The sequence below is a fragment of the Panthera leo genome, chromosome D2 (assembly GCF_018350215.1).
Source record: "Panthera leo isolate Ple1 chromosome D2, P.leo_Ple1_pat1.1, whole genome shotgun sequence".
Taxonomy (NCBI): domain Eukaryota; kingdom Metazoa; phylum Chordata; class Mammalia; order Carnivora; family Felidae; genus Panthera; species Panthera leo.
In genome coordinates, this window is record NC_056689.1 from 14,520,643 (window position 1) to 14,533,603 (window position 12,961).

Sequence of the window (12,961 nt, forward strand, 5' to 3'; positions counted from 1 at the left end):
AATGAAGCAAACTCCTTTCTTGACTGAAGTGGTAAAGGGCAATGTTTCTGCCAGAGGACAGTGATGGGACCGCCTGATCACGGTTCTCAGAGGCATCTGGAGTGGCTTCCGGCCAACTTCTCCCTCCCAGGTGGAAGCCATGCCCACCAAATCGGCCCTGCTCGCACAGCTACTATCCATACAACCGATCCCAGCATTGCCAAAGGTATCAGCTGGGGCCCACTGGCCAAGCAAACTTTCAGCTGCTGCACCTGGCACCAACCACTGATCTCTCGGGGACCAAATGCCATCATCTAGAATGATCCAGACAGAACTCCTACACCGAGGACGGATAAAGACCTGAGGCAAAGGGAGCGCAGGGGTCTGAAATGAAGGCCCAAGAATCGTCCTCCAGCATCAGGGCCCAGGAGACAAAGGGAAGAGTGAACACCCAGGCCCATTAAGTCTGCAGTCTCCGAACCAGCTGAGCCCGGCTGGGCGCGGGTACCACTTTGGGATCCGCAGGAGAGCCACACAAGTGCAGGGCACACTGAGTTTCCAATCTGCCTCCCTAATGCGACGCCTGGAGAGCAAGGGGATGCGAAGGGAGAAGCCGTGTGGGAAGGGGAGGGGGCATAAGAGAACGATCAGAATTTCCCAAAGGTCCCGGAGAACTCCGTCTCCAGGTCTCTCCAAAAAGTTGCAAAGCCCGGTCTGTATCTCCGGGCATGGCGGCGAGGGGAGGAGGAGGGGGGCGGCAGGACGCGTCGCCTCGTGTGCTCCCCAGCCGCCGTGACGAGGGCAGGGGGCACGGACCGGCGGACAAGGGAGTCTTACTTTTGTAGCTCGCCGCCCAGGGCTGGTAGCCGTAGTAGCCGGTGATGCGCAGGATCCGCTCCTCGATGGACGTGAGCCCCACGGGCCCGCTGGTGAGGTCCTCCACGGAGCGCGACCATTTCAGATCCTCCTTGATAGCCTCGTCCACCACCAGGTACTTGAGCTGCCGGAGCTGGGGGCTGATGTCGGACAGTCTCCGGGGGCTGACGTCCGGTGACCTCCTCATGCCACTGCGGCCGCGCGCGGGCAGGTGCGCGAGGGAGGAGGTGGGAGAGAAGGGGGAGGGGGATGCCGGTGAGGAGCCGATCCGAGGGCGAGCAAGGGCGCCGCAGGGGCAGGTGCCGCCGCAGGGCCGCCGCTCGTGCCCCGCCCGCCTCGCACCCCGGCAACCCCGGCAGCCTCGGCGTCGGGTCCCGTCTCCCGCGCCGGCCCCGGGCGCCCCGGGGCGGCGCAGATCGGGGCGAGCGGTGAGGGAGAGGACGCCCGAAACTTCCCGAGCAGCCCCGCCGCGCGCCGCCCCTCCCCGAGCCCCAGGCTGCAAAGGGCCGCCCGCCCCGCCCGCCCCCAAGCCCGGGCGCTACTCACACGGCGATGCTCTTGCCCCTGGGTGCGCCGCCGGGAAACTCTCGGATCCCCATGGGCACCGGCAGCGTGGGGCCGGGCGCGCCCAGACTTGAGGCGGAGGGGCCGCGGCCCCGGGGAGGTGGGCGCGCTGCCCGCCGAGGGTCCGCGCGGCGCCCGCCGCCCCGCGCCGCCCGTGCGCGCCCGCGCCCGCCCCCGCCGTCCCCGAGCGCCTCCGCGGCGTGTGCGGCGCGACACGGGCGCGGCGGCTCACCCGGCTCCGGCCGGTCCGCGGCGCTCGCTGCAGGCGGCCGGCGGCCGCGGCGGGCCCGGGCCCCCTCCGCCTGTCGCCGTCGCCCCGGCACACGGCGGGCGCGGGAGCCGCGGACCCCGAGCGAGCGCCGGGAGCTTGCGTGCGCTCTCGAGGCACCCGGGCGGCGCGACGCGCCCGGCCCGGGAGCGGCGCGGCCAGGCGGGGGCGCTGCTGCGCCCCCTTCCCGCCCGCCGGGGTGTGCGCGGGGTTCCGGAGCCGATCCCGGCCTCCGCGCTCCGCCCGGCAGCCTCGGGCTGGGGCGCGCTCGTCCTCCCCTCTCCCTCCCCTCTCCCGTGACTTGTGGGCTCCCCCCGCTCCCCCTTCCCTGCCCCGGTTCGCGCCCGCCAACCGCTCCCGGTCTCCTTTCCCTCGTCCTGAAACAACGGGCAAACTACTTGGAAAGACGAGAGACCCGGCTCCGTCTCCACAAAGACCACTCTGGGGATGCCAAAGAAATAAATAGCATTTCCCAGGCGAGGCCGAGGCGCAGGTGAGATGACTTACGACGCTGCGGGGTTAGTTCAGGCCGGCCTGGCCCTCAGAGAGCTTGTGTTCTCCTCGGTGACGGTGACGCAATTACTAAACCCCTGCTCTTTCCACGGATTTTTCCATGTTCCTTCGTCTCTGTCCGTTTTTCTGTCGGCCGGTCATTCTCTTCCCAACACATCACTTTCCATAATGTCAGTTTTCTGTTATATATATATACATATAAAACATAGGTTCATCGGGGCAAAGTGAGAAAATACAGAAATGTGTAAAGAAAATTCTCATTATCCAGCCAACCAGGACTGCCTTGAGTCGGTGTATTCCCTTCCACTTTTACCCCCCACGTAAAATACATTCGCACAAAATCAGAATCAGATTATATACCCTACTTATTGTACCGTGTTTTATATTAAAATTATATTGTGTCTCAGCAAACTAGGAAGAGAGGGGGAACTTGCTTAAATTAATAAAGGACATCTACAAATACAGCTAACATGGTACTTTATGGAAAGAAACTAGAAGCTTCCTCGCTAAGATCAGGAGCAAGGCAAGGATGTCTGTCTCTTCGCACTCCTTTTCGAGATCTACTGCAAATCCTAGCTCATGCAATTTGATAAGAGAAGGACATTAAAACGTGTATCTATTGGGAAGGAGGAAATAAAATTGTCTTTGTTCACAGGTGACATGATCATCTATATAGAAAACTTCAAAAGTCGACCAAAAATTAAACTGAAACAAATATTGGTTATAGCAAGGTTGAATGATACAAGATTAATGTACAAAAGTCAATCAACGTCCTATATATCAACAAGGAACAAATGGAATTTGATAGTTAAAACATAATACCACCTACATTGGCACACGGAATAAAGAAGTGCTTTTTCATGAGGAAGGTTACAAAGCTCTGATGAAAGAAATCAAAGAAGGCCTAAATAAAAGATAGCCCGTGTCCATCACTGGGAATACTCAATGTTATGTCGGTTCTTTCCAACTTGATGTACAGATTCTAAGTAACCCCAATCAGTCTCTCAGCAAGTTATGTTGTGGCTGTTAGCAAAATGATTCTAAACTTTATATGGAGAGGCAAAAGACCCAGACTAGCCAACAAAATACTGGAGAAGAACAAAGTTGGAGGGCTGAGGCAAAGGGATAAGTAGAACAACATACAGAGCTCAGAAACACTCACTTTGCCAAGTGATCTTTGAGGAAAAGGCCATGTCAATTTCATGGAGCAAGGTCAGTGTTCTCAAAGGATGCAGGGACAACTGGACATCCATATGAAAAACAATGATCATAAGCCTAAATATAAATTGGAAAATCATAAAATTCTTAGAAGACAACATCAGAGAAGATCCAGACAGCCTTGGGTTTGGTGATGACTTTTTAAATACAAAATCAAAGGCATTATCCATGAAAAAAAAATGTTAATAATTTAGACCTCATTAAAATTAAAAACTGCTCTCCAAAAGACACTGTCGAGAGAATGAGATGACAAGTCACAGACAGGCAGAAAATATGTGCAAAATACGTATCATATGAAGGGTTATTATCCAAAATAAGAACACTTAAAAGTCAACAATAAGAAAATGAACAACCTAGGGGCGCCTGGATGGCTCAGTCTGTTGGGCGTCCAGCTTCAGCTCAGCTCATGATCTCACAGCTCATGGATTTGATCCCCGCGTCAGGCTGCTGTGCTGACAGCTCAGAGCCTGGAGCCTCCTTCAGATTCTGTGTCTCCCTCTCTCTCTCTCTCTCTCTGCCCCTGCCCCCCCCCAAAAAAAAGAAAATAAAAACATTTTTAAAAAATCAAAACAAAAAAGAAAGAAAATGAACGACCCAATTTAAAAATTGGCAAAATATCTGAACAGACATGTCACCAGAGATGATACACAGATGGCCAACAAGCTTATGAAATGATGCTCAACACCCATATGTCATTGCAGAATTACAGTTTAAAACAATGAGTGAGGGGCACCTGGGTGGCTCAGTCAGTGAGCGTCTGACTCTTCCTTTTTGGCTCAGGTCATGATCCCAACGTTGTGGGATCAAGCCCTGTGTTGGGCTCTGTGCTGTGCATGGAAGCCTGCTTGGGATTCTCTCTCTCTCTCTCTCTCTCTCTCTCTCTCTACCTCTGCCCCTCTCCCTAGCTCACTCTCTCTCAAAAAAAAAAAAAAAAAAAAAACATGAGTGAGACAATACTGCATACCTACGACAGTGGACACAGTCCAAAACTCTGACACCCCCAAATGCTGACGAGTATGTGGAGCAGTAGGAACTCTCATTCACTGATGGCGGAAATGCAAAATGGCACAGCCATTTTGGAAGACAGTTTTGCAGTTTCTTATGAAACCAAATATACTCCCACCAAAAGATCCAGCAATCACACACTTTGGTGTATTTCTAAATTAGACTGAAAATATATGTCCACACAAAACCTGCACACAAATATTTACAGCATATTTATTAACAATTGCCAAAGCACGGAAACAACCAAGAAGACCCCCAGTAGGTAAACACTGTGATACATCGGTACAATGGTGGATTATTCGGTGATAAAAATTAATGAACTATCAAGTCATGAGAGGACACGGAGGAACCTTAAGCGTATATTGTCAAGTGAAAGAAACTTCTCTGAAAGGTGATATTCTGTATGACTCCAACCATACGACGCTGTAGAAGAGGCAAAGCTATGGAGACACTAAAAAGATCAGTGGTTACCAGAGGTTCCTGGTGTGGAGAGTGGTAGTGGGAGGGAGAGGAGGACGAATGAATGGGTGAGCACAGGAGATTTTTTAAGTCAGTGAAACTATTCTGTGTGATACTACAATGGCGGATGCGTATCATTATACGTTTGTCAAAATCCATAGGTTGGACGACACCAAGAGTGAACCCTAATGTCAATTATAGACTTTGGCAGAAAATGATGTGTCAGTGTTGGTTCATTGGTTGAAAGAAGCATACCACGATCATGCAGGATGTTGATGTTGGTGGGGAGGCTATATGTATACGTGGGGGTTGGAGGTAGTTGAAAACTCTCTGTACTTTCCCCTCAATTTTGTTATGAACCTAAAATGGCCCTAAAAGATAGTCTACTTATTTAAAAAACTTATGCAGCTTTCCAGGGTCACAATATTCCCCTAAAATATTACTTTTAATATATATATTATTCTTATGGCTGTTATCATAAAAAACAACAAAGCCATTATAAATAAAAATACCAGGAAATACTTAGGTATATAAATAAAAAATTAATATCCTCCATAATTGTACATAATTTTTAACCTTTCTTTTGTGAGAGCCTCAGGAACATGTTTCCTCTCTCTCCCCCCCTCTTTCTCTCCCTCCCTCCCTCTCCCCCCCCCCCCCCACCGTATGTGTGTAAGTTCTCTTCTTAATCCCTTCCGAGACTGTAGGAGAAGTCTTTATTTCTTACACCTGAAATAGCTCATCTTCAGCAAGACTTGGACTGCCATGAAAAACACTTCACCTGGTGTTTCTGGAGCATCCTCAGAGGACCGCCTGAAGTCAAAGCCACTCAAGATCGTTGTTTACAAATGCTGAACTCGGAGTCACTTCTCAGTGTGGGCATGGGAACCCTCCACCTCACTGACTTCCCCAGGGGGACGCCGTTGGCACGCTGTTTGAGAGAACAGTGTAAACAATGACTGAAGTTTCGTGAACTCAGAATCCCCCACCTTGCTTTTACAGACACATTGAAGGTCTAGGCATAGTTAGAAGACGACAGAGGCCACTCCCCCCTTTAATTATCACATTCTGGCGGCTGTAATTCTAGGCAAGGTCTTTAACATTTTTGAGCCTCCGTTCCCGTTATCTGTATGAAAGAGATGACCCTGGTGAGCTTGTGGTGAAGACAGAAAACGAGTTAATACGTGTCAAGTACCTAGCACGTGACCAGGGCCAGGACTTCAGAGACATGAGCTTTATTATTAGCAATGGGGCTCCAGGTTGAACCATTTTCTTTGACAGCCGCGTCAAACTGCTGACTCATATCCAGGTTCATGTTGCCTAAAATCTCTACGTCATGTTACATATACAGTTGCTAAGCTCCACACTGTACCCCTCCCCGCCCCCACTCCTTTTAAATAAATGGCATGGGGTTTGAAATCAGATAAAAGGACTTAAATACTGGCTTCTCCACTCACCAGTCACATAGCCTTGCAAAATGTATTTCACGTCTCTAAACCTCATTTTCTCACACCACCCTCAAATAGTTATTATAAAGATTAAATACGGGCGCCTGGGTGGCCCCGTCGGTTAAGCATCCAACTTCAGCTCAGGTCATGATCTCGCAGTTCACGAGTACGAGCCCCATATCTGGCTCTGTGCTGACAGCTCAGAGCCTGGAGCCTGCTTCGGATCCTGTGTCTCCCTCTCTCTCTCTCTGCCCCTCCCTCATTCGCTTTCTGTCTCTCTCTCTCTCTCTTTCTCAAAAATAAAAACATTTAAAAAAAATTTTTTAAGTTAAATAAGGTCAAGTGTGTTAAGAATTTAGCACAGGCTTTAGTGCTCAATAAATGTTAGCAGGGACAATTATTTGTCACTTCTATGACACTTACATCTGTCAGATGTAGTCAGGGCCATAACATCTTGGGACGTTTGGGACAGCGACTCTGTAAGCCATTGCAATCCCTGCTCCCACCTCACCCCACCTCTCACCTCCACAGGCAGCCTCTTTAAATCCTGTTCTGATGTCCGTAACTGATATTAACTACTTCAGCGGGGGCGGTGTGATACTGCATGTAGAGTCCCTTGGGGATGTTAGTGCCAGCAACCTACTCTTCCAATCAGGTGTGGCTAGCCAGCATCATACAATAAAGACCACATGCAGAAATAACTCACACAGGCTCTCCTATCGCCCATACGTCAATCAACGCCTGAAGCTCTGCTTTGGGGCACGGTAAGTATCAGAAGCGGGTTACGATTGATGAAATCACTTGCTTGTTCCGTGGCCTGACGAGTGAGGGTTAGGAATGGGCTCCCATAGGGGAATTATAGCAATTCAGGACATCTGGATCAGATACACTATTTCAGAGATCCTCTCCACCTTTGCATAACAGGTGACACAGGATTCGTAACCTTGTTGGAGGAGGTCATTGAGAAGATGTGACTGCCAGTAGACCAGTGAGCCGGACCCAGGCTCCTCCCCCTGAATATACGTTCTACTCCCTGTTCCCACACAGTAGGAGCTGTTTCAAGGATGCAGTCTTGAGACAGTCAGGTGTTGAGACCATCTGGATAGTGTGCATTACTGAACCCAGTTAAGGCCTCTGTATAAACTTTTAAGATTCTGATGGGTAGGTGAAAAAATGTGCTCATCTTGAGGCCACCCAAGACAGGCCCCAATCTGGAGTAATCTGCCTCTTTCTTCAGTCTCTCCTTGCCCTCTGTGTATTGGGATCAGTTTCAGATTTCACCCAGGGAACTCCCAGGGCTGTGAACCAATAAACGTTTATCCTTAGAGATGGTATCCAAAGTCGGCCATCCTTTTTCCAGCCAGCGTGTATGTATAAGGATTTATAGTTGCCTGAGGCAGCTAACTATAAGGGTAATGGAATCCTGCTCTAGAATATTGTCCCTGTGCTTGGAGCGATTGTCAGGTGTGGTCAGAGCACCTACAAAAACAGAATGCTAAGGGGCGCCTGGGTGGCTCAGTCGGTTAAGCGTCCCACTTCGGCTCAGGTCATGATCTCACGGTCCGTAAGTTCGAGCCCCACGTCGGGCTCTGTGCTGCCAGCTCAGAGCCTGGAGCCTGTTTCAGATTCTGTGTCTCCCTCTCTCTGCCCCTCCCCTGTTCCTGCTCTGTCTCTCCCTGTCTCAAAAATAAATAAACGTTAAAAAAAACCAAAAAAAAAAAAAAACAGAATGCTAAAACTTTGTCTAACTTAGAGAACAGCCTATATAAACTTTTTTTTTTTTCTGAACACATGCTGACAAAAGTTGTTGGGTTAACAGTTATGTGCATGGATGGTGTAATGTGATCTAAAATGTTTCTATCGTAATCTGATGGCTAGGTTATGGGTTACTACTTTCCCATTTACTGATGTAAAAAATTCATTTGTGAACTCCATCCATCCAAAGAGCCCAAGGCCTGTGCATGAACTCACTGGCTTAAGTCAGTCTGCAAAACATCATCTACAAAGTGGTGTATAAAGGAATTTGGGCTACTCTAAGCATAAAAGTGAGATCCTGATACAAGTTCTGTTCAGAATATTCGAGAACATCCAGCATCACAAAAAGCAATAGTGGAAATATTTCCAAAAAAATCTCTATACTGGTGGCTCTAAAAATGTAAATTTTTCAGAATCACTTCAGGTGCTAATGGATTAAAGACTTAACTGTAAGACTTAAAACCATAAAACTCTTGGCGCGCCTGGGTGGCTCAGTCAGTTGGGCATCCGACTTTGGCTCAGGTCATGCTCTCACGGTTTGTGACTTCAAGCCCTGTGTGGGGCTCTGTGCTGACAGCTCAGAGCCTGGAGCTTGCTTCGGATTCTGTGTCTCCCCCTCTCTCTGCCCCTCCTCTGCTCATGCTCTGTCTCTGTCTCTCAATAATAAATAAATGTTTAAAAATGTAAAAAAAAAACCATAAAACTCTTAGGAGAAAACACAGAGTTAAAGCGTCTTGTCATGGGTCTTGGCAATGAGTTTTTGGATATAACATTTAAAGCACAAGCAACAAAATTTTTTTTAAAAGTGGGATTACATCAAAGCAAAAAGCCTCTGCCCAGCAAAATAAATAATCAACAAAGTAAAAAGGCAACCTATGGAATGGAAGAAGACATTTGCAAATCATGTATCTGATAAGGGGTTCAAATCCAAAATATATGAAGAATGCATACAACTCAATAGCAACAACACAAAGAATCCACCTAAAAATGGACAAAGAACCAGAAGAGAGACATTTTTCCAAAGAAGATAGTCAAATGGATAACACATAGATGAAAAGACCCTCAACATCACTACTCATCAGGAAAATGTAAACCACAACCACACTTGTATCACCTCACGCTTGTCACAAAGACTATCATGAAAAAGACAAGAGATAACAAGTGCTGGGAGGGGGTGGTACACAGGTGTTTTGTGCATTGTTGGTAGGAACACAAATTGGGGTGGCCATTTTCAAAATCAGTACAGAGGTTTCTAAAAAAAAAACTTTTTTTTAAAATAGAACTCCCATATGATCCAGAAATTTCACTTCTGTGTATGTATCTGAAGGAAATAAAATCACCATGTCAAAGGAATATCTTCACCATGTTCATTGTAGCATTATTTACAATGTCCAAGGCACAGAAACCGCCTAAGTGTCCATCAACAGATGAATGAATGAATAAAATGTCAAACACACACACACACACACACACACACACACACACACACACACACTGGAATATTATTCAGCCATAAAAAAATAGGAAATCCTGCCATTTACAGCAACATGGATGAGTCTTGAGGGCATTATGCTAAATATACCGAACTCCTAGAGAAAGAGATCGTATCTTTGGTTGCCAGAAGTGGGAGGTGGATGAGAGGGGGTTGTGGGAATGGCGTGAAGGTAGTCAAAAGGTACAAACTTTCAGTTATTAATAAGTACAGGGGATATAATATACAGCATGGTGACTACAGTTAACAATGTTGTATGGAATATTTGAAAAAAATAAGACAGTAAATCCTAAAAGTTGTCACCACAAGGAGATACTTCTGTATTTCTATGAGGTTATGGATGATCTGAATCTGTTATGGTAACCATTTTGCAATATATACATGTGTCAAGTCATTATGCTGTGCACCTTATACAGTGTTTTGTCAATTCTATCTCAATGAAATGAGAAGAGAAAATAAAATAAATTTCAGACTCTCATATTTTATTCATAGGGAGGTGTTTTCTTTCCAGTGAGCCTGGTAATCTGCATTTTAATGAGCACCCTTGATAAGGCTGATGCAAATGATCAGTGAACTATACTCCTTGAAGATAAGTCTCCCTCAAAACCATGTGGACACATTTAACAAATACAAATTTCCAGGCTTCTCTCCAGATTCTTCAGTAAGAAACTTGTATGTATGGACTGCACATAAACATTTTTAAACATCTTCTCTAGTGATTCTTTAACATATTAGTCATAGTTATTTTGAAATCCTTGTTGATTAGCTTCAATATTGAAGTCATCTATGAATATGCATCGATTGCCTGTTTTTTCTCTTGATTGTCAATCATATTTTCTTGCTTATGCACATGTCTGGTAATTTTTACCGTATTCCAGACATTGTTATTTGAAACATTATAGAGCCTCCAGATGACCACATCTCCTACCAGAGAAGGGCTTCCTTCTTCTCTTAAGCAGTGAGAATGAGAAATCGATCACATAATCCAATCAGAAATTTAACTAATTTGGGATTAGGTTGCACTATTAGTAAGATTCCACAACTGCTTTGCCCTTTTCCTTAGGCATAGTCTTCCCAGGCTTTTTACTGAAAGCTTGGCAGGCATTAATCTCCTGAGTTCTAAAAGACTGTAGGGAATCCACCTCTACCCTTTATAGATCCAACCGAAGTCTACAGCTTCCCACCCACACAGTTTTTAAAAGTTCTAAATACCTTAAGGGAGAAATTGTTGGTGTTCTTTAAGCAAGACCCTTCTTCGAGTGGATCTTTGTTGCTTAATCCCCAAGAGACTATGCTAAAGCTCTTTCTTCCTTTAGAAGCTTTTGACTTAGCTCCTCAGCCTCCCATGCAAACTCAGACCTCAGCAAACATTTCATGTGGAAACTTGGGTTCTTCAAGTTTCCAATTTGTCCTCCAGCTCTGTTCAATCACTGAAAGCTTTGTTGATTTCACTGATCTTTGGCAGAGGCCCTCTTCCAAGGCCATTTTCAATCTTCAGCTTGTAGCCAGAATTGGCAAATACTCCTGAGGCAAAAAACAGTTGGCGGCCATCAGCTTACCTTAGAACAGTTTTGCTTGTCTGGAATATAAATTCACCTAATCATTGTTCCTTCCGTAGCTTTCTGATACCTTTAGAAATATTATTTACCTGGATTTTCAAGTTGTTGCAATGAAAATGTTGATCTGCCAAGACCTGCTACATCCTACCTAAATGTTGATGTCTTTCTGATACATATTTTTATAGATGTCTGTTTATTTTCCTTTTTCAAAGCAGTCATGTACTCATATCAAAGCTAACAGATTTATCAAGCTACCTTTTGATACATTAACATCCATTTCTTTTCATCTGGCTTCCCTTGGTTCCTGGGTTAATGTGAAGGAAAGGGGTCAGGGATGGAAATGATCATTCACTGACTTCATTTTGCTTACTTGGTATTTTATTCATTTTTTAATGATTTCAATTCAGAGACTACAGTTAAGAACAGCAGCAGTCAGTGTATTTATATGCTGTTAGAAGCCGCTCTACTCACTGCCTAAATGAGATTGCATATTTTTCATTTTCTGCTCACAATAAAACTTCAATGAGTAAGTTCATCAGAATCAGTACTGTGCTGCAGGCCAAGCTAATCAACTGCTGCTTCCTAATAAGAAATATTTTCTGCATATATGTTTCTGTAGCATTTCAAGATATCATAAGATGAACTTTAAACTGTTAACTATTACTTTATTAAAAACATTATTCTTTGATGCAAAAATTATGTATTTTTACCAAAGCGAAGAATCCTAAAATATAGGGTATTAAGAGCTCTGTCTCTTTTACAAATATTTATGAGCAGCTAGTAAAACAAATAAGACAGACATTCTCTGCTCTTAATGAACCCACGGTATAATAAACAAACAGGCAAACAGGCAAATACTTGCAAAATGGTGTGATAGGGGCCATGACTGATGTATACCAATGATTCCATGCAAGCATGCAGGGAGGATTTCTGAGCCACTACTGGGGGAAGAGTGGAAGAGGAGACGTAGCACCAGGGATGTGTCAGATAAGACTTCTCAGGTTAGATTAATGTGCAAACTGGTTTTGAAAAATGAATAGAAATTAGCCAGGAGGAGAAGGGATGGGGAGGGGGAGGAGGGGAAAAGGGAGATGGAGAAGGGGGAGAAGGGGGTGAAAGAGAAGGAGGAGAAGGAAAAGAAGACTGAAGGAAGAAGCCATGGGCACAAAAGCCTGGAGGTGTGCGAAGCCACCCGTCTGGAGGGCACTACATGAATGGGGATAAGCTGTAGAGTGGAGAGGTAGACAGGGTCGGATCACAAAGAGCTTTGTAAACAAATCCACCACTGCTGCTAGGGATACTAAAGTAACATCCTAACTGGCCTTGCCACATCCATTCCTTTCTGCCTCCTTCTCAGAGAAAGCCTTTGGGAGTCTGAATTGATCAGGTCACTCTCCTCTGTTAAACCTTTTCAGTGAGTAGCATCTCATTTCTTTAAGTAAGAGACCCAAGCCTTAACCTTGCCGCACCTGAGCTGCCTCTTGACTTGTGCTCTGTGTGTATTCTCCATCCACACCAGCCTCTCAGAGCCCCTGGAATTTGTTTGCCTTGATCTGGCCTCCAGGCTATTGCACGAGATAGCCTCTCTGCCCATCCACCTCCTACCACTGTTAGCTTGTCAGTTTCTTCAACTGGCTCTCCTCTGCCGCTCAGACTTTCCTCCTCCATGAGGCCTCTTCTGACCCTCCCCAAACTGGATTAGGTCTTTCTATACAACCCTATAATACTCTATAATTGCCTTTATAACCCTTATTAGAGCTTTCTTGCATATTAATAAGATTCTTTGATTAAAAAATTATCTCCCCACTTAGGCTAAAAGTTCTAT

At 46.0% G+C, this 12,961-nt stretch overlaps 1 protein-coding gene across 1 annotated transcript in view; it reads right to left on the reverse strand.

The window, feature by feature from the left end:
• SLC35F3 (solute carrier family 35 member F3) overlaps positions 1-1,472 on the reverse strand; it is a 401,848-nt gene extending 400,376 nt beyond the window's left edge. The window contains exons 1-2 of the mRNA XM_042908179.1: positions 1,402-1,472; positions 817-1,046 (exon numbers count right to left, since the gene is read on the reverse strand). Of these exons, the coding sequence (XP_042764113.1) occupies positions 817-1,046; positions 1,402-1,454 (283 nt within the window). The 5' untranslated portion in view covers positions 1,455-1,472. The remainder of the gene's footprint in view (positions 1-816; positions 1,047-1,401) is intronic.
• Positions 1,473-12,961: the final 11,489 nt, after the last annotated feature.